We start from the raw sequence: 20,624 nt of genomic DNA, 5'->3' as shown, positions 1-20,624 counted from the left end.
ATTTTATTGCCATCGATTTCGGCGCTTAATATTCATACGATTTCTATTCTATATGGGTTCGGTACCCAGTTATAGAATAACCATGGTTTTTGCGACGGATGCCTCTAATCGGTCTTACTGGCCGACACTTAATAAAAAGTGTTCCACTAATGTCTTAGTAATGAGTGTCCTGCGCCGCAGTGGCGGCTATCCGTCAGGCCTTGTGTAAATATGTGTTCCGTGGTACCCAGTGATTATATACAAAATAACACGTGTTCTGTGGTACCCAGTGACAAGCAAACAAGATTTAATACAAAATAGGCCTAACATGTGTTCCCTGGTACCCAGTGACAATTAATCAACTTGTGTTCTGTGGTACCCAATGACAATTAACAACTTGTGTTCCGTGGTACCCAGTGACGATTAAACAACTTGTGTACCCAGTGATTGAATATAAAATAACAAATATGTGTTCCGTGGTACCCAGTGAAAATTAAACAATTTGTGTTCTGTGGTACCCAGTGACAATTAATCAACTTGTGTTCTGTGGTACCCAATGACAATTAACAACTTGTGTTCCGTGGTACCCAGTGACAATTAAACAACTTGTGTTCCGTGGTACCCTGTGATTAGATATTTTTAAAAAACATATGTTCCGTGGTACCCAGTGACAATCAAACAACTCGTGTTCTGTGGTACCCAGTGACAATCAAAAAACTCGTGTTCCGTGGTACCCAGTGACAATCAAACAACTTGTGTTCCGTGGTACCCAGTAACAATTAAACAGCTTGCGTTCTGTGGTACCCAGTGATTAGATGTAAAATAACATGTGTTTTAAGATCAAACTGAAGTTGAACATCCAAGTGATGAAAAAAGAAAAAATTTCATTGATTGCATTTACCAGCAGTCAGCACACGCCAGTTGGTGGCAGTGCTATTGACTCTCTATTATAGCCTAAAATCTAAATGTAGAGCGATTTCAACAGGCAGGAACTTTCATTGGAAGCAGGCCTATGCCTACACCGATACAGCAACAACAAATTCTCTTCATAATCGGGCCCTTTGGACTGAGTGTGTAAAATGTATACTAATGCAGCTTCTAGCGTGTCAATCAATTGAATTGATATTGACAAGCTAGCGGACGATTTTTGACAAGCGGACGATTCGTTACACAATATCTCAGAATTTAAAGCAATTTTTTTAGCCGGTTCTTCTAAATCAATTGATGAAAATAGGTCCACGTTTAACGACGTCAATATCTGATATCGAAACACCCTGGTTTAATATATATGATGGTACCCCAGATGGGGCCCCCAATCCGCGCATTTATTTTCACACGAGACCGGCGCACGCGCAGACCGTATCTTTCGCTAGACGTAAACAATTGATAATAAACCCACATGGTCTAGCAAGAACCTCTAATTGGGAGAAAAAACCACATTACTGTACTTAAAGAAAGAAATAATTACTGCATCAAAAATAAAACTTTTTATTAGTCAAATTGTATAACAATTGTCTACAGATTAGATTTTTTAGATAAGAAAGATTTTTTTATCTCAATATCAATTTGCGAGCGTTTCCATCTACAGATTAACGGATAAACAATGAACGAAACTCGTAGTAATAAATATCCCGCTGATGAGACAAAAATGTTTATTTTCTCAGCAACCAAATCGTAAACGAGCAAGCAAATTGAGTGAGTTCGAAGGTCAGATTCGTTTTTATGCGGCTGTGTAGTAAAAATATGTTTGCATGCAGCTTAGTAAGTTACCCAATCGTTTGGTGGTAACCTTTTTATAATCGGATGGGCTTATACCAACACGTGGTTTGTGAAAATATCCGATCGTGATATTAAACCACAGAAAGGTTACAACTACATAATGCAGCTCAAATGAAACCTTAACATTGTCCGTAAAATTAACACGCCAATTTCTGCGTTTCTGCATTTCTGCATTTCTGCGTTTTGAAGAAACCGGGCGAAGAAACGAAGTTCGTTTCGGCGGGGCCCCAAAACGAGAAATCACCGCGAAGAAACGCGCAGAAACGGGCGCAGAAATGAAGGTTCGTTTCTGCTCCCATTTTGGCGCGTTTCTGCGCGGTAAAATTCATTTCTGCGTCCGTTTCTGTGCGCCGCAGAAACGAATTTTACCGCGCAGATACGCGCCAAAATTAATTTCTATACCAATTAATTACGAAGCAATATATTTTTTGCGCGGCATATTGCACGAAAATTGTTTCTTTTACTTGGCCCGAATCAGCCACGATAGTTTATACCATCACTCACTGTTTGAATGGTTAAGTATCAATATCGTCTATCCTGAGAGTAACGTGGTCAAGGGCTATCATTAGTTTCATCTGAGGACCAGCAGCACAGAGGGGAAGTTCTTAAAGTAGTGCCCGAAGAATTCAATGAATATGACGAGAATGCGTTGATGGTGCACTTGGTAATTATTTGGAGAATCACATCGAGCATTTCTTTATACCGCCATTCGGGACCTGGCTTATTTTGGCGTTGTTTTGGCGTATAGAGGTTTGACTGTACATGTAAAAAGCCTTAGGCTGCCCTGTGTACAGCACAAAATCAGTAGCTACTGAAATTCTTAGGTGGGAAAAGAATTAAAAACAATCAGATGTCAGGTGTCAATTTCAGCTAAATGTTTGCAGTGCAGGGCTTTTTGTGCTTTTGAACCTAGTGACCACCTTGATACCAAAATATAGCTGTCATCTATTGAGGCATTTGCATAGGATTATCATTAAAATGAGGGTGATTCATGTGTAAGAAGTAATTTAGGCGAAATAATTGGTGTCATCTGTTATCTGTCACTCAAAATTGGTTATTCAGTTTGAGTATAAGCGAATATTTTCAATGACATCTTGACATGCACCGAGAAGAGTTGAAAGCATCACAGACGTATATACAGGGAAAATGAAGATAGTAATTTTCTTTATCACATTTACATGGGTTTTCAGCTGTTTAGTTGTAGCTAAGCCCTTGGATCACGCATTGTTTGATAATAATAACGTATACTGCTCGAGTATAGAAAATATTCATGACTTGCCCAACATTAGATATCGATACGGGGTGAGTAAATAACACGGATTTATTCGTCTATAGAGATATAGACAGTATAAACAACTCTAGGTCTTGCGTTTACATTGGTTCGTAATTCTTTTACGGGATTTCAGCATGCACCCGTCCTAAAAACTGCTTTGTTAAAAATCATTAGCAACATCTTCATCTGTGAAATCGACAAGCAGTCAATGCCTTGTCTTCATATATGCCTTATGTACATACTATTTGTTCATCTTTGTAAAAGAGTCTGTGATGTTTGTGATGGCACTAGCGTAATGCTTATGTATTTTTATAGGTTTGCAAAAGCGACTGTACTGCTGTGAGATCTGGCGAATTATGCGCTCCATCGGAACTCGTGGATTCTAGATACACTGAATGTAGTTGCCCCGAGAAGCATGTATGCGAGGTATGTTTGAAGATTTTGAGGCACAAAATTATACCCTGTTTCTCAGACCAAGCTGGGTCATGAAACAGCTAGGTCTAACCAATTACTAGAAAAGACGATATGTGACCGTTCACATTGTGATAAAGTGTGATGTTTGCATATAGCCAAAAATGCCTGATGTGAAGTAAATGTTATCACGTCGGTTTTCAAATTGCACCACCCCATCTTATTCTGTATAGAACACGTGCATCATTTTCTTTCTTTCTTTGTGTTCTCTAAAAAGACAAAATTTTCGTACGATACGTAGAAAATGATACAAAATTGTTTCCTGGTGGTTTTCACAGATTTTCTTTAGAATTTACAAACCCAGTGGCTATGTCATTTTTGGAAATTGCAGTGTTTGAGAAACATTGTATCTTTTTTGCCTGATCGATATCTTCCTTACTCATTAATGCGAATTATCAACCATTTTCAATCAACTATTCGTTCGTGAAAGCTTTTTTCCAAAGCGATTCAGATACAATTCATTCTCTTAAGCCGATTGCCATAAATGGAGACATCGCCCAAGAATCACCAATATTTCAATATCAGTGCATCTTGGACAAGAATGGACACGAACCATGCGATGAAACTAATGATATGTGTTTAAGGAAATGAACAGCGATTCAGAATTTACGCACTCTCAACACTGATAAAAATCACATTCCATTTATCTTTAAGATTATACATGTCGTTTAATTTTTTGAATAAATCATTACAACGATAAGATTTAAGTTTCATAATTGACTTCACGTAATATATATATATATATATATATATATATATATAATATATATATATATATATATATATATATATATATATATATATATATATATATATATATATATATATATATATATATATATATATATATATATATATATATATATATATATATATATATATATATATATATATATATATATATATATATATAAAACAAGTTTATGAATATAAACTTTTTGCTATCAGTTTGTTCATTATTTTTCATTTTTCTGTAGAATTTCAGTTCACTGTTTTTCATTATCCTGTAAAATTTCAGGGTTATAGACTTTTCCATGTGGGGGTGCGCGCCTTCTCTGGCGTTTCGTTTAATCCATCATCTCGAACGGATTCCCTTATAACCGGCTGCGTCCAGGGTTAATCTCATGTTGCGTTTACTTGCCCCACGATATGCGGAATGGCAGGCGGTATAGACATTCTATGTTCCAAGCTATTTGCATTCATTCATGAAACTTTTCACTTGAGGTAAAGCCGACAGCATATGGGGGATGTCCTGGGTAGGATACACTTCACAAAAATGGTAAAAAGGGAGCGTAAAAATGTGAGTTTTTGTGGTACTTATTAATGTACTATAACATTAAGATCTAAGTATTTCTTTTTATTGAACATGGATATAAGATTAGTACTTACAATAAACTTTACAATTTTATCTTTCGTGGATGGAGCGTGGTCAATGTGGCTACGTCAATGTTGCGAATACACTAGTAAGTGAACTGAGTAGGTCCTGCATCATGCTGGCGCTATTTCATTTCGCCGTCGGTACCTGCGTTTTTTCGAAAATCATCATTTGTTTGATGGGACATTTTACCATAATCCCCTAATTTGCAATATATTTTGTAAGAGTTTTAATAAACTATTGATCGTGTAAAAAAAAACTGAGATAAGCAGATTAGAAAAATTGTTGCTCGCACCTCCCTAAACCCACCCTTGGTTTTCCGGAAAATGGGACGACAGTTCACGAAAAAAACGAAGTCTCGAATTTACATTTCAATTATGGCCGCGGAGTGGCTTATCTATTTTTCATGGAAAATACCATTTTTTCCTTATGCACGGGGCGAGGCAGTTGGGTTAGATAGGTATACGTACGCATGAGTGGATCCAGGGGCATATTTTGAAAGAAGCACAACGAAATTAAAATGGTATTTATACTGAACAAAGGCTAGTCATGAAAGTGTCGGGAAATGTATTTGAAATTTCATTACATTTTCACACAATTTCTAGGCACTTGAGGGACATTTGAGAGAATACACGTAAATTAAATCTTGCGGACTGCTGTCCTATTAGATGCGGGTGGAAAAAGTGTCCTGAGAAGTATTGTCATTGTATTTTCAAAAGGGCACAGGAAAATTGCGATGGGAACGTGCTCCTTGTGCTCCCGTCTGGATCCTCCCCTGGTACGTAATCTGATAAGCTCCACATATTTGTGAACAAGGCTGTAGTGGCTACTATGCCGGCATGGAAATATGGCGAAGGATAAGTTAGATAACGGTAAGAAAGACGTTGAGATTCGAATTCAAATATAAAATTCGAGATTGAGATTCAAATATAACATTCGAGATGTTATGTTTGTTCCTTCAAGAAAGGGTTTCCGTACAAGACACGAATTTTTCATCCAATACAATAGTTTTTTGGTTCGAGACAAACATTTTTCGTTCAATACAGTTAGTTTTTCTTTCAAAACAGATGCAGTAACACATTGACTAATTCAAGACTAGTTCCCAAAAGGAATTTCATTCAATACAGTTCTCACTCCAAGAAAAATAGTTAAAATGGTTTCATTTAAGATGCGGTATTGCAATAAATGAATTATAAGTCTTTATTGAATAGATTTTAACGAATTGTTTCAGGAAAATTGGATATATTTTGCTATGGAAGATCAAGGAAGGTATGCGCGGGTCGGAGTATTTAGAACATCGTACGGTACGAAAAGCTAGTGTCGTGTGCGGGTCTAATGTCTACGTTGCTCGGCTTAATCTGTTTATTCGTTTTATTCGTAATATGATGACAGGGAATTGATTGCAAAAAGGGTCATGCAAAAATCGATATTCCGCTTTAAACTATCTTATCACGTATGCCCTACAGGTCCAATGCACGCCGTTGAGCATTTGCGTCGAACTACTGAGGGCGATATCAAGGCAAAATGTTCTATATGTATATAGCAATATGTTTTTTATTGTTATTTCGTTCTATTCTGACCGTAGACAAGACTAGGCCGTCGAAACTTTTAGTATTGTATGTGGGAGGTTTTCGTCCTGATTATTTAGATATAGACGGATTGAAAGGATTTAGAAGTCTGATAAATAATGGCGTTAACGTGGAATATTTGGATCCTGTTTTTCCAACATTGACTTTTCCGAATTACTATAGCATTGTTACAGGTAGTCTTTCTTCATTATAAACGTACATACATAAGTATTGAATTCGCAAGTCATTATATTTTCCTGGTTACATATTTTCGTTAGGTATGTACCCAGAAAAGCATGGTCTCATAAGCGATTACATGTTTGACCCGTTAAACTACGAAACTTTTGAAGCTGGTAAAAACCCAGAATCGACAAAGTCCTATTGGTGGAATTCCGTAGAGCCAATCTGGATATCAACATCAAAACTGGTAGGAACGCTGAAAAGCCATTGATTAAGATTATGTTCCCTTATCAATTTGCAAACTTGCCACACAGTCTGAAGGAAGGAAAATTGATCAGTAGGCCTATACGTGTATAGAAAATAGAAACTTTTGTCTCTGGAAAAAGTAAGCGAAGAAAAATTAGAACGTAAATTATTGAATTGAATTGAAATTTGCACAAAAGAATCAGTACAAAACACAGATTAGGTCAAAATACACAAATATAAGTCAACATACAAAATTGTACAAAGTGTCATGGATATATCCAAAGCCTAAACAGCCTAACAGGTTGTACGTACATAAAATATACAATTAATGCTGTAGAGAATATCGACTTATATGGAATTAGCATATGGATGTCAAGTAGCTATAAAAAATGAGCATCCAGTTTACTGCCGACCACCAAACAATTATGGCAGTTTGACCATGTCAGATGTTTGCGACGGCGTATCGGAAGGTGTCAAACGAATAGCAGATGGTTCCGTTGATTTCGTGTGTAAGAGCCCAAAATTCAATCATTCTTTCAAGCTTGTAATAAACAATAGCAGAATTCTTCGAAGATTCTTACGTATTACTGATTCTTCATTTAAGTTACATACATCGATCACGTGAACACTGCTGGCAGGAAATACGGGCCATTTGACAAAAGAACACGAGCTGCTGTTCGTCACGTAGATCATCTTATACAGCGTATTATAACAGAGACAGAGAAACTTGGATTATCTGAAATGTTGAATATAGTACTAGTTTCTGACCACGGGATGGAATATTGTTCACCGGTGTTTGTAATCGACATGTCCAGGTACATTGTATCAGCGGATGTTGTACGCTTTAAAGAAGACGGAGCCATGTTATGGATTTGGCCGGCCGATAACAAGATAATGCAGGTAATAAAGTGAAGAATGATGGTTCCGCATTATTGTTTTACACTACTCATCCTAAGCAATATTGGCTGAGAAGAGCCATTTGATTCGGGTCCGTCTCAAGAACATACCTCTAACCACCCTTTGGTTTTTTCGTTTCGGGTGAAGCATAGAATCCAGACGGGTTTCAGCTGATATCGAAGATTACTTTAAAGTAGGTTCGAGCGCCCAAATGTACAATTGACAAAAGTACATTATTTCAAGCAAGGACACTGAGGGATAGCGCGCCTAAGCCACGCATCCAAATCATACTAAGCTTACTGAACAGCACTATTTATTACCCCTTCCATTTAAACCACTGCTATATCATAATATCATTCAAAAAGTTTCAATAAAATTTCAATTCTGCTACAGAGGAGAGGGGTTTAATTGTAAAAATAGATAATCAATTTTGCCGGAACGATTTAATTTTCTAAAATTGAAATTTTACTGTAAAAACCAGAAATGTGAATAAAATCTTATTAAATTTTAGGCACATATTTTATCTATTCCAAAACAGATTGAGACAGTTGATCATTTTATACCTTGTACATGTTTTAAAATACAATGTATCTTTATTTGAAGTGAATGAAACTTATAAGTTGTTATGATACATCACATCAGCAGAAAAGCACTAGGCTAGTGCATAGCCTTAATGATGATGTTTTTTCTTATAAATAACATGTTCCATTCTTTAAATTGTTTAATCCCATTCTTTAAATTGTTTAATCGGTAACGAATGCACTGTGAGTAAGAACCTGAGTGTCAGTGACAGTGGTATATCGCTTGGACACACGCGAGTTCCTTAGTACACGCAGTATTACGGGGCGCCACGCTCAGGACTGGGTGAAGTCCTAAAATGAATCATTCAGGTTGCATCTAAAACACTAAACAAAATGGGAACGAAAAAACCAAAGGGCGGTTAGAGGTATGTTCTTTAGACAGAACCATTCGATTCCCATTACTCGAGTCGTCGTGTCAAAGCACAAGGCAGACGCGCCAAATCAACTTTATTCTTTTACTACAGGTTTATAAGCACGTAACGTCATTCGTAAAAACTTTTAATTCTGAGCGTTTTGAGGGCGTGTATTTGCGGAAGGATATTCCGGAAAAGTATCGGCTGGGACTTTCATATCGTGCCAGTCCCATACTGGTAGTTGCAAGGCCGGGAACTTATCTTCTACCGGTAGGTATAGTGAAATTAATATACATTTTGGATGATGTTGCCATCCACCAACTGTTAACTAAATTTGCCAGAATTTGGGGGAATTGGAGTCAAGACTTTGCATACTGCCCAGGTTTATATATGGGAGAAAGACTCCAAATATACAAACACATTGATTGAAAAGTGTGAGTTGAGAAAATGCAATACTTAAAGTTTATGGCCAAAACAATCGATAGAAAAATTGACTCGTGGACCAAGTCTATACGGTAGATTTTTGTTGTAAAACTCCATGAGTTAGCACCGCGGTGGCTTTTGAGCCATATAGAAAAATTAAAATGCAACCATTTTTGGATAACTCAAAGTTGAAAAAGACCACGCTGATTCGAAAAAAGACTACGGAAAGAGAAAATCCGGTCTTAACTTTTCTCTAAGAAAGTTGATTTCAATGTGGCGTAAAAATAATGAAAAACACAATAAAATGAATATTACTTGGTTTCAACGTGGCGTTTTCGTTATGTTAAAGCATTTGGATTGAGTGAGTGTCAAATTTTCGTTTAATTTCCTCGAATCAGCCACAATAGTTTTCGATATATTTCTTATATATACCTCTTTTGATCAAATGAAAAAAACATATGTCTGAAATTAGAATATTACAGTTAGTCTGGTCAAGTCACTGAATTTAGGAAGATAATTACGAATCAACTGTTTTTGCTTATTATCAGCCGGGCCAAGATTATCCAACATTTGTAAATAGTTCTGGTCAAAAGGAGCCTTATCATGGATGCAACGGTTATGATGCTCGATATGAAGAAATGAAGGCAGTTTTTATAGCTAAAGGCCCAGGTGAGTCATAGTACCGTCAAATACGAAATTGTTCAATTAGCAAAATTAGTCAAGAGGAAAATTTGGACATTCGCTATGGTTTATTAAATCCATAGAGCAACGTTTAAAAGATCAGTATACTCAATGCAGGCAAAACGTCCTTCAGAGATCAAGTAGAGCCATTTACTATCGTAACTACAGGACTAATATTGTATATGAACAATACCTAGATTTACCAGTGTATGGGCGGCCAAACAGACGTTTAAGTCATCACGTGAAGGATACACCCATAACGTGAAGGATAATGTCATGACGTGAAGAATCAACTCATGTCATCAAGGATAAACCTACTATGTCACCAGATGGCGTGCCAGTCGGTCGAAATTAATTTTGTTGTGCGCAGCAGGCGTCATGGCATGTGAACTTTAATGACTCCAGCATGAGCGTCACTGTAGTTTCTATTAGGTTCAAATCCCACAAAATTTTGATCCTTATTTCAAATTGATGACCACAATGTCGCTGATTTATTTTATTAGCAGTGCTATTAATCCCAAAATTTATTCATAGATGTGAGTCTTGATTTGACTCTTTTTGACTCACAACTGCGGACGGACCAGGATCAGGCATTCTTCGTTATTTTTCAATAATTGCTTAAAACCCTCTATTAAACGGTACCAATTCTGATGTGCAGAAAATTCTAATTTCTGTCATATACAGCCAATATGGTATAGTAAAACGATACCTATTAACAAAAATAGATTTTGGCCCATTTGATCTAGTTTTCTGAAATGTTGCAAATTTGCTACATTGGTCAGTAAAGTAAAAATTTGAGAAAAAATCTTTCAAATGCATCTTCATTCTCAGATGCAATATTGCGATAGTACCATTTATTTCTTAACATGGAATATCAATAAATAGTTTCAGTTGTTGCGCATCTGATCTGGACATCTGATCTGACTGAATCAATTTGGCCAACTTCTTGCAATGTCACTTTGTTTCACCGAGGCTAGAAATAGCTACACTTTCATATTGGATGTCGGCAATGGAGGTTTGACAGCATAGTGCTTTTTAGAGGTGGTGTTGAATTCATTGAATCTCTTACCCACTGGGGAGTTATAAGCTCAGAAGATCCCCTTGTTAAAGACATCTTTCCAGATAATTCTCTATCCTTAGGCGCAGTGAGAGAAAACCGTAAACGTGTGTATACTACGACTATTTTATTGCAACTAAAAACACTCAGATTGGTTACAGATGTGACGAGAGCAAAAAGAAAACTGGCGGGAATTAACCCTTTACACTTGATCACATGATATATCAACAACCCTCACCTACTATAATATTTTCAATTCAATCTAAATTCGATAACTATTACAAACTAGAATGCTATTTGGAACTAATATGAATACATCTAAGTAAGAATGCCGATGAAATTCATAAACTGTAAAAATATTTATTTGACATATGGGTTCGGCTTTTTACCAATGTAATAAATTAGCTACAAGAAACTTTGACCATCAATCACTAAATGCTAGACTTAGGCATTTATTTAAGATGCCTAGTTGTTGTACGAGTATTAGGCATTAAATAGGTCTGTATTATGACATCTTTATGCATGAAGGGACTTCTAGATTTTTATTTTGAATTTGCTGCTAAAATGGTATTGCTGTCCATGTGAATTGAGTAAACTTCACTCATTGTCAGAAATAATCACTCTGAGGTGCTACCATCTGTTGTCATATGAATGAACTAAGTAAAATGTACTATATTTGCTACAATGGTTAATAGAGGATGTAATCACCTTCTCCCTATTTTTGAGCCCCTAAAATTTGTGTAGCAAATTTGCCACGTGGGTCAATAGAGGGTTAAGAAGATCTTTCGTATTTTTGGAGATAACGGGTTATGTCTTGCAGTAAGCTTAAGATTTGAGATATGCAGCAGTGTATGAGATGCAGTAAGTTTAAGATTTGAGATATGCAGCAGTGTATGAATATATCCTAATATATTTTTCTATTACACAATTTCGGGATTCGAACCTTAAAGCAAATACAAATAGATACTGCGGTTTTGAAAGTTTATTATTTCATATTTGAGATAAGAAACCTTTTACGCAACAAACAAAGTGAGCCAGCGACACTTCATAGTTTGCGGGACTCGAACCTAATACGCAGAAACTTATTTAAGTTCACATGTCATGACGCCTGCGCGCAACTGAACATCTGATCAACTGGCATGCCATCTGGTGAGAATAATTTTTACTAGGTACCGATGCTCGAATATGTGTAGAAACTGTATCTTATGAGAATCGAACCTGCCCTATTTTTAATGATGATCAAAATTGAAGATTTATACCATGTTTTATTAGTATGTCCCAAATACGCTACACCCAGATCTCAATACATCCCTAGAAAGTATTTTGTACACCCAAACACCGATAAATTCATAAATTTCTTAAAAGATTTGGAAATCTTAGGATGACTCGATTATTAGACATACAATGTATTTTGTGTTATTTCGGATTTTTTCGGACTGTGAATTGTTATTACCATCTTCACAAATTTGTGATTATGTTATTTGTCAAAAGTTATTATCATCTGAAAATAAAGTTAATGTAATAAGATTCATTGGTTAATTCAAGGCACGGAAAAGAATTATTGCACGGCACTCCGGTAGAAAATTTCCTAGCTACACGAAATTTCTATTTGCTCGCCACTAGAAACCATGCTATAAAAGAATGAAAAGACGAAACGGCTATTTTCTTGCACAGTTTCATGACGTCCTAACTCTTCAAGCACACAATACAATTTGCCAACATAAAGTTATTTCGTAGAATAATATGTTATTTGGGTAAAATGTGAATATCCAAAACAAGTCGTGTTTTTCAGATTTCAAACTCAACCGGGAACATGGCCCTATAAAGACGGTGGACGTATATCAGATATTGAGGTATCTATTGCGATTGGATCCCGTTGAGTCTGAGGGTGTTTGGTCCAGAGTTGAAGATATGTTTGTTACATCAAACAATTGGAATGTCGACAAACCGGAAAGTCGCGCATCCCCACAAATAAAAACTATAAGCATAAGTACACACATTACAGGAGTCATGATATATATGATATGTATGAACCAAAGCTCTTTTTAAAGTCTCCTTTGCACTATTCAACATTTTTCTTATCAGACTTACCCGCATCCTCCCTCGGCAGGGATTCGTACATGGCATCGCTACACTCAGCAACGGCACGAACCCCTGCCTTAGTAGACCAGGTCCGCAGGTACACGCGCAGCTTTGCCGCGCGAAAACCTGCGGCACCAATCAGATTGCTCGTTGTATAATCACTGAAGTAGATTTCACGGAAGAACTATAAATGGGAAAACCCGGGCTTGAATAAAACAGGATTTCTGATTGGCTAATAAGGACATCATCTAAGCTGCGCATGTACCTACTCCTAGTCTAGTGTGGCAGGGTTTCGTACCGTGGCGATCTTGATGCCATCAGGTTCGAATCCCTGCCAGGGGAGGATGGCGGTCTAGTGTGGCAAGGGTTTCGTACCGTGGCAACCTTGATGCCATCAGGTTCGAATCCCTGGCGGGGGAGGATGGCTTACGCGCAACAAAGTGGGGTGGTGGTGTCAGCTTGTCAATACCGGCGTCCGTCCGTGTAGTAAACTGCGCGGATGACTCCTCGGAGGTCTCTTTGGTTGTATTTCTATGAAACTTAAGGTATCTCATATGGTATTCAGTTCGCACCTGCGATTTATTTTCGAAAAATCAAATATATGGCTGATTGGCGCCCATTTTTTCATCTATCTGTGTAGTAGATTACATGCGGCGGATAAGTCTTTTCTTGTATTTTGATGAGACTTTGCACAACTATTGGCTTCGTACAGGAATGTGCACGTGTGATTTATTTCACAAAACTTCTGGGGCCGGTTTTATAGACTGGTATTACTTTTAACCCGGGGCTAACTCATTCAACTAATTCATTATCAATTGAGTTAGCCTCCGGGTTTAAGGTAATACCAGTCTATAAAACTGGGCCCTGGTTGTGGTTGTTGTGGATCTGATAGATCAGGTTTCATTTGTAAATAATCAATGCATATGTGAAATTTGTTTATTCATTGTTACATTGCATAAATGCTGTAATTTCTCGTAAATGTTCCAATAATTTGTTATCATTTTAAAATCAATTCGCAGCTGAGTCTGATTATTTATTTGATAGTTGTTACTTATTCGGTTAGTTCCTGGCTCTGGTTATTTATTCAACGTTTCGTTGCAGCATTTTATGGAAGTACAAAGTCACTGGAAATTAAATAACGAACTTCTCATTCGAATAGGAAAGGTGAAAATTGGATAAGTACCGTGTAACCCAATAAAGAATAGAGATTACTGGCAAATGACTAATAACCTTGGTTCAAAAGAACTGCGGTTCAAGGTTAGCCTATGAAAAGGAGTCGTCAAACATGAACTGTTAGTAATCGGGCACGTATATGATTGTGGCGAGCGATTGGCCAATTATTCACAGTCAATAGATTAAGTTACTCTTTATTACTTTTCATGGCAGGATATGTATGACGTCTGCATCACAATGTCAATGAAAATTCAATTTTGAGTGCATTTCGACTATTCTTAGAGGCGGATCTAGGGGGTGTTCGGTAGGATCGAATCCCGTTAAGTTCCGACGTGCCCTTTTCGAAAAATGAAAATTATTTTTGTGCACACATTTTTCTCAAACGACTCAACTGTCAATATGCTGTCTATATGCCTAATGGCTGACAAAATTTTTGACCAGTTCCCAGGGGGTTCGGGGAAAATCCTGGGTTCCATTGTTTTCAAAGAAAACTTTTTAGACTTCATTTTTCCATCACTGATTTTCCTGCTAAGTCCGATGTTTGATTGCCGGCGTTTCATAGAGATTTTCTCGTTAATGGATAAGTATGATTCTCCGGGAAATGCACCTAAAATACTTCAGTTTCCAAAATTTCCCCAGTGACGGGTAGAGACGTACATGTTGTTGTAGAAATGTAGGCCTAGAATGTAGACTGAGGCTGAACTGAATAATGATTGATGCTGTAAAACGTTTCAAGAAGAAATTTCCATCAACATTAGTGACTTAATACGTGGCGTTTTAACTTGGATTGTCTAGGCAATGCATCTCAAACGCTTTCAAATTCCCAAATATCCCCAAGCCCCTGTACTGAACTCCCCGTGATGTTCTAAAGTTTTTGATGCATTTTCACCCCGATGGATAGATGCATTTGGTATATCGTCATAAACAGCTATCAGAATAGACACTATAAAAAACTGTGGATGTAGTAGCTTTTGCCGGTCTTATAACTTCACAGTGTAAACGCATATAACATGTCATGAGCTGTACGTGTAACTTTGCAATTGATTGCGTTTCAAAATATGCCTAGGTAACAATATAAAGAAATACTAATTTATTCCACTATTCAACGCCCCCTGGTGACCAAACACTGACACCAATGACCTTGAAACTCACCACTATCATAGAACATGTCATGGTTACAATTTTGCAAGGATAACAAAATAGGCCTAGCTAGGTAGGCTTACTAATATAATATGAAAATACTAAGTTATTCTACTATTCAACGCCCTCTGCTCACCATATACAAAATCTAATGACCTTGAAACTCAGCAATGAAATATTTTACAACTCATTGGTATCTATTTTAACGTTCAATCTTACAGTTTTTCTTCCGTTCTTTTGCACTGGGAAATTCCGACAATGCTGGGAATTAGTTTTCAGTAATTAATGTCCGTTTAATGATCTGTATACTTTTTGTTGAAATAGAACATAGAGGAATGAATACTTATTGGCATTGAACCATCCTTTGAATTACCGCCTGCGCTAGTAAATATCAGTTTCCTTTAGTTTTGACAAATCAATATATTCATTATTTCATAGATTTCTTAATTTTAAATTATCAACTTATCTTTTCTTATTTCTAACAGCCGTCAGTTCAGGGCATTGAAACAGATGTCATAATAACGACTGTATCACAATCAACAGTTTCCATCATTGACGCGTCAAATCACTTGTCGATTACACGACGCTTCAAAGCCAAAACTTGCCAAAGCCAAAACTCACTACGGTAGGCCTACATTGTACTTGCCAAAACTGCTAAATTTCAATTACATGGAGTAGGCCCTACAAGTTTTTCACAGCCTCCGGTGGATTTCGGGATGACGACTCCAATTTTCGATGTTTACGGCCCGACAACCCCAGTGAAGTTCATTACTTGTTCCTTATTCCTCATTCCGTTACTTATTGAGAATTTATCTCCCAAGAAGGAACAAGGAACCGTCACGTGTTCCTTATTCAGATTTTCTCGTCACTTGCCTTATTGGAGAATTCAATAGAATTGAACAAGTACCGGTAACCGTTACTCATTATGAGTTTTCCGGTTTGCTCGGCTACCCGTACTGGCGGGGTAGTCTAGAGAGGCCAATGAAAACTCCGGTTTGCTGAACCACCCCTCTTTGCGGGGATGCGGTATGATGTTTGATCTGACAGTTTCAAGTGGTTAATGGCTGTTTCAAGTGCTTACAACGATGTTTATTACTTCGTGGTACATGGTGGTTTAAAAAAAGATTTCATAATAATACGCTCACCGCGTGGGCTTCGTGGAAAGACCACTACCTTCCCAAATTTTAATTGTCCTGTCCGATTTGGTTTTATCCAATTGAGAGACTGCCTTTTCCAGTTAGGGCATTTTTGGATCACGACACTCCAGAAAATGATTGAACGCTTTTGGGCCCCTTCGTCGGTTCCACATGTTTTATTTGAGCTATAGACCACAATGGTGACACCATGATGGTCAGTAACTGACCAATTGAGATATCCCCGAGTCTGAACACTTGACTTCGAATTTCGGAAATTTATCATGTAATGTTTGTTTTCAAACTACTAAGGAATCATCATTGCAAATTCATCACTGACCATCACTGACCACCAATGACCAATTCAAACTTCTCGAATATGAAAACGATATACCGCGTTATGGTGTCAAACTAGAAAGGATTCGCCATTGAAAATTACTAAATTGACCATCACTGACCACCACTGACCAATTGAAACTTCTTGAAAGAGCGATATACCGGTACCGCATTAGATGTGAAACTAGAAAGGATTCGCCATTGAAAATTAATAAATTGACCATCACTGACCACCACTGACCAATTGAAACTTCTTGAAAGAACGATATACCGGTACCGCATTTGATGTGAAACTAGAAAGGATTCGCCATTGAAAATTCATAAATTGACCATCACTGACCACCACTGACCAATTGAAACTTCTTGAAAGAACGATATACCGGTACCGCATTTGATGTGAAACTAGAAAGGATTCGCCATTGAAAATTCATAAATTGACCATCACTGACCACCACTGACCAATTGAAACTTCTTGAAAGAACGATATACCGGTACCGCATTTGGTGTGAAACTAGAAAGGATTTGCCATTAAAATTCATAAATTGACCATCACTGACCACCACTGCCCAAGTGAAACTTCTCAAATATCGTGGTCGAATTCGAAAGTGCTTGTCGTCGTATTGCTATTTCTAGAAACCAGCAGAAAGTTTTGCTACTGTTTTTGAATGGCGTTGACATGATGGAAAATTATTACCCATAAATGGGTTACACATCTGGATCACAGCACCTCACTTGCCGCAGTGCGTAATATTCACTGCATAGTAATGCTAATACATAAACTTTTTTACTACTTGACTCGAATCATCTGAACAGTACTGCGTTTGAAAATGTTTGTGAGAAGCGCCTACAAATAAGTTATAATAAGATTAATAAATCGATGCATGAAAAACAATTAAATCACAAGGTGACTAACACCCGTCTTTCAACCAATCTGCGCGATACCAATTAATTAAATCATTAAACGCATTGGGTTCCTAATATTTGAAATCATGTGATACAATAGTTGTTCTTTAGACTTGGCCACTTTCATTTCAGAAAACCGCGTACTAGACCAGTGGTACTAGACCGAGGCATTAACCATTCCTTCAAGTTTTGAAAATTCGATTAACGCGGATTCTTCGCCTCTAAAAACTGTTTCGTTAATAGTTTTCTTTATATGAAAAGTGTTCATAGGAATTGAAATTTGGAGTGATATCAGTCACAGCTGTAACCCTTTTTCATTGTCAGTTCTTTTTTGGAATTCAAGTAGATTAGTGAAAATATCAATGATGAAGTTCACTTATTATATCAAGTACCACTTTTACTGTCGCATGCGAGTCGAAACAAAAAGATCTATCCAACTATATATATCTTCGGGTATAAACTGTGATATCCTTCAGTATGTTATGAATATCTTTAAAAATTTGTGTTCTAGTATAATACCCGAAGGTTTAACTATCGGACACATAAAAGATTAGCCATAATCAAAGTTTTTAAGAAAATCTTTCTTCGAGAAAGAAAGATCTTTAAAAGAACGATTGGCGTCAAACTAATCCATAATGGACTGTTGTGAATTTATTGAATAATCCACCTGAGAAATTTAAAGATTAAAGCGAAATTTATTCATATAAATCAAAAATGCATGAATAACTTGACGTAATTTGCGGGTCTCATGAAACACTTTCGTGCGCTCTTTTTAAATCTAAAATAGCATAAATACATGCGTGTTTCGTTATAAACAAGGTTAAATTCCAAACGCACATGAAATATGGAGCCTGTATCACACGATACACACATCTTGAATTTTCTCTAACTACGTAGGCCCTTTCCCAATGGGAATCGTTCAGTTTTTTAACGGCCGACATTCAGAGGCACCTAAAAAACCGGTTGTATAGCACTTGAGATTTTCAGTGTAGGGCACATCCCACATCGACCCGGCTCGCGGTCGGTGGTTTAATGGGAACACATCTGGTTGTTACTAGTTTAACAGTTGACGAATTCAGAAAACTTTTTTCAAATGTCTTTGATAACTTTTAAACATAGTATTCTTCTTAATTACATTTCGCTGATTCCATAGATATTTTTTCATGAAAATTGCTCCAGTTATAACGGATTTAAACATTCATGTAAAATGATTATTTTCAAAATATTCTATTTTCTCCGATTTTGAAGAAATTCTGACACAATATCATCTCCACTCGACACATGATTTTACTTCGGCGCCTTTGAAGGGAGTGTCACTTGTTTAGTTCATATTTAGTCAAACAAGAAGATATGCCTGATTCCTTTTTAGAATTTAGATTTCGACGGATATCATCAAATTACTAGAGAGGGACAGCAGCTTTCGGTCATCCGCAAACAAAATACCTAAAATGCTCTCCTAGGGTTATGGAAAAACATGTCACGAAACATACGGAAAATCCTTTGTTTGGTAGACTGAAATTATTGAACTCTTAAATAGCAACATTCAGAGAAACAAAAACATAAGAACATATTCTCGCCCACCCTTTAAAAAAACAACGTGATTTCAATTGAAGATGACACGTAGCCTCATATTAAATGATATGAACGCAACAGAGCCTATTCATTCTCTTTACGAGGATGGGTCTCCACATTCATAGGATACGATACGAGATTCGTGGGTACGAATGATGAATACAACTGATAAAGCGCCAAATTCACTGATTCTTGCACATAAAGGTGTTTTAGAGTAATCTAGTTAACAGGTGTGTTTTAGGAGTATTTTGAATTTAAATTCAAATCGGGGTTCATGACGAACATTGAGCATTCTAGGGCTGGAGCAAGAAACGTGTGGGATCGTCCACCAATGGTATCGCCAAAGAAATAAGAAGGAGCCAGTCCGTGGTGGCTATTGAAAGCGACGACCGCATGTGAATGCATTGATTGAATGACATCTCAAAAATCAGATTATATAAAATTGAACATGATATATGGATAGGTTATTCCATACATACTGGTAAAAATGTTGCCCGATATGTGATATAAATGCTCAATTAAAAAGTAGAAACCTAATCCATAATTCAGTCTGGTATTGTTATAACATCAAACACTCAAATTTAATCCTTTGTTAGATTGGTAGCTAGTGTAGATGAGCAAGAATAGTGGTTCCTAATTTTTAATGTGGACTGTTCAACAAGTTGGAGTTTGTGTAGAGATGAATGAGTTTAAAATGGAGTGGAATTTAGATAATACTGTTTGAATGTCTATTACTCAATCTTTTTATTGATCATAAAAAATTGTGGTAAAATATTTGACTCTAGGGTTGGTTTTAGATTGTATCTCTCCACGCCAGAGGTAATCACGGATATTGGACTACACAAAATTCCTTGTGTACAGCTCAACTTTTTAAATCCCTGGAAAAGCTCGCCACGGATATATCTCAGTAATGATTAATTTTCCCACCAATTCTCCCCTTCGAAAAACCTAAACAACCAATGTACGCTTGCTCTAAGTTTGCCAATGCACTATTGTTACCTTTTCTAGCTATTTGCACTAGCTGTTTGTCGCAAATAGATTGCATCCTCTATTACAGGAGTAAAGGATACAGCTCTGGGTCCCGTTTCTCAAAAGATAGTTTAAATTAACCATCATCCAATATGATACATGACTAAATACACTGAAAAAGATCAACTATGTACACATTTCAAATTTCAAACCATGTTTTATCATTAGAAAATTACGACACAACGTTCGATCTCTCACTAGAGATAATCTTTTTGAATTTGTACACTGAGTTTTCGTATCATATTATCGTGTTTTCAATTCTCTGCTTTTGAGTCAACAAGTACAAAGTTATTTTAGCAATGAAAATTTAATTGTCATTATAAATGTAAACTATCCACTGGTAAACTTACTAACTTTTGGCAACTGACCTTAGATCGTGGAATGGTCTCAGGT

At 36.8% G+C, this 20,624-nt stretch overlaps 1 protein-coding gene across 2 annotated transcripts; it reads left to right on the top strand.

Moving 5' to 3' along the window:
* Positions 1 to 6,340: 6,340 nt before the first annotated feature.
* LOC141907068 (glycerophosphocholine cholinephosphodiesterase ENPP6-like) lies at positions 6,341 to 13,926 on the top strand. 2 transcript variants are annotated; one of them, XM_074796637.1, is made up of 7 exons: positions 6,341 to 6,639; positions 6,724 to 6,872; positions 7,209 to 7,380; positions 7,476 to 7,771; positions 8,814 to 8,972; positions 9,674 to 9,794; positions 12,656 to 13,926. In XM_074796637.1, exons 1-7 carry the CDS (start codon positions 6,402 to 6,404, stop codon positions 12,910 to 12,912), a joined length of 1,392 nt encoding a protein of 463 aa, XP_074652738.1. In that variant the 5' UTR covers positions 6,341 to 6,401; the 3' UTR covers positions 12,913 to 13,926. The 2 variants fall into 2 exon arrangements, with proteins under 2 accessions (XP_074652738.1, XP_074652739.1); XM_074796638.1 differs by lacking the exon at positions 12,656 to 13,926 and having other exon boundaries at positions 9,598 to 9,714.
* Positions 13,927 to 20,624: the final 6,698 nt, after the last annotated feature.

This window comes from Tubulanus polymorphus, chromosome 6 (assembly GCF_964204645.1).
Source record: "Tubulanus polymorphus chromosome 6, tnTubPoly1.2, whole genome shotgun sequence".
Classification (NCBI taxonomy): Eukaryota; Metazoa; Nemertea; class Palaeonemertea; order Tubulaniformes; family Tubulanidae; genus Tubulanus; species Tubulanus polymorphus.
This window is presented reverse-complemented; position numbering and strand designations above follow the sequence as displayed.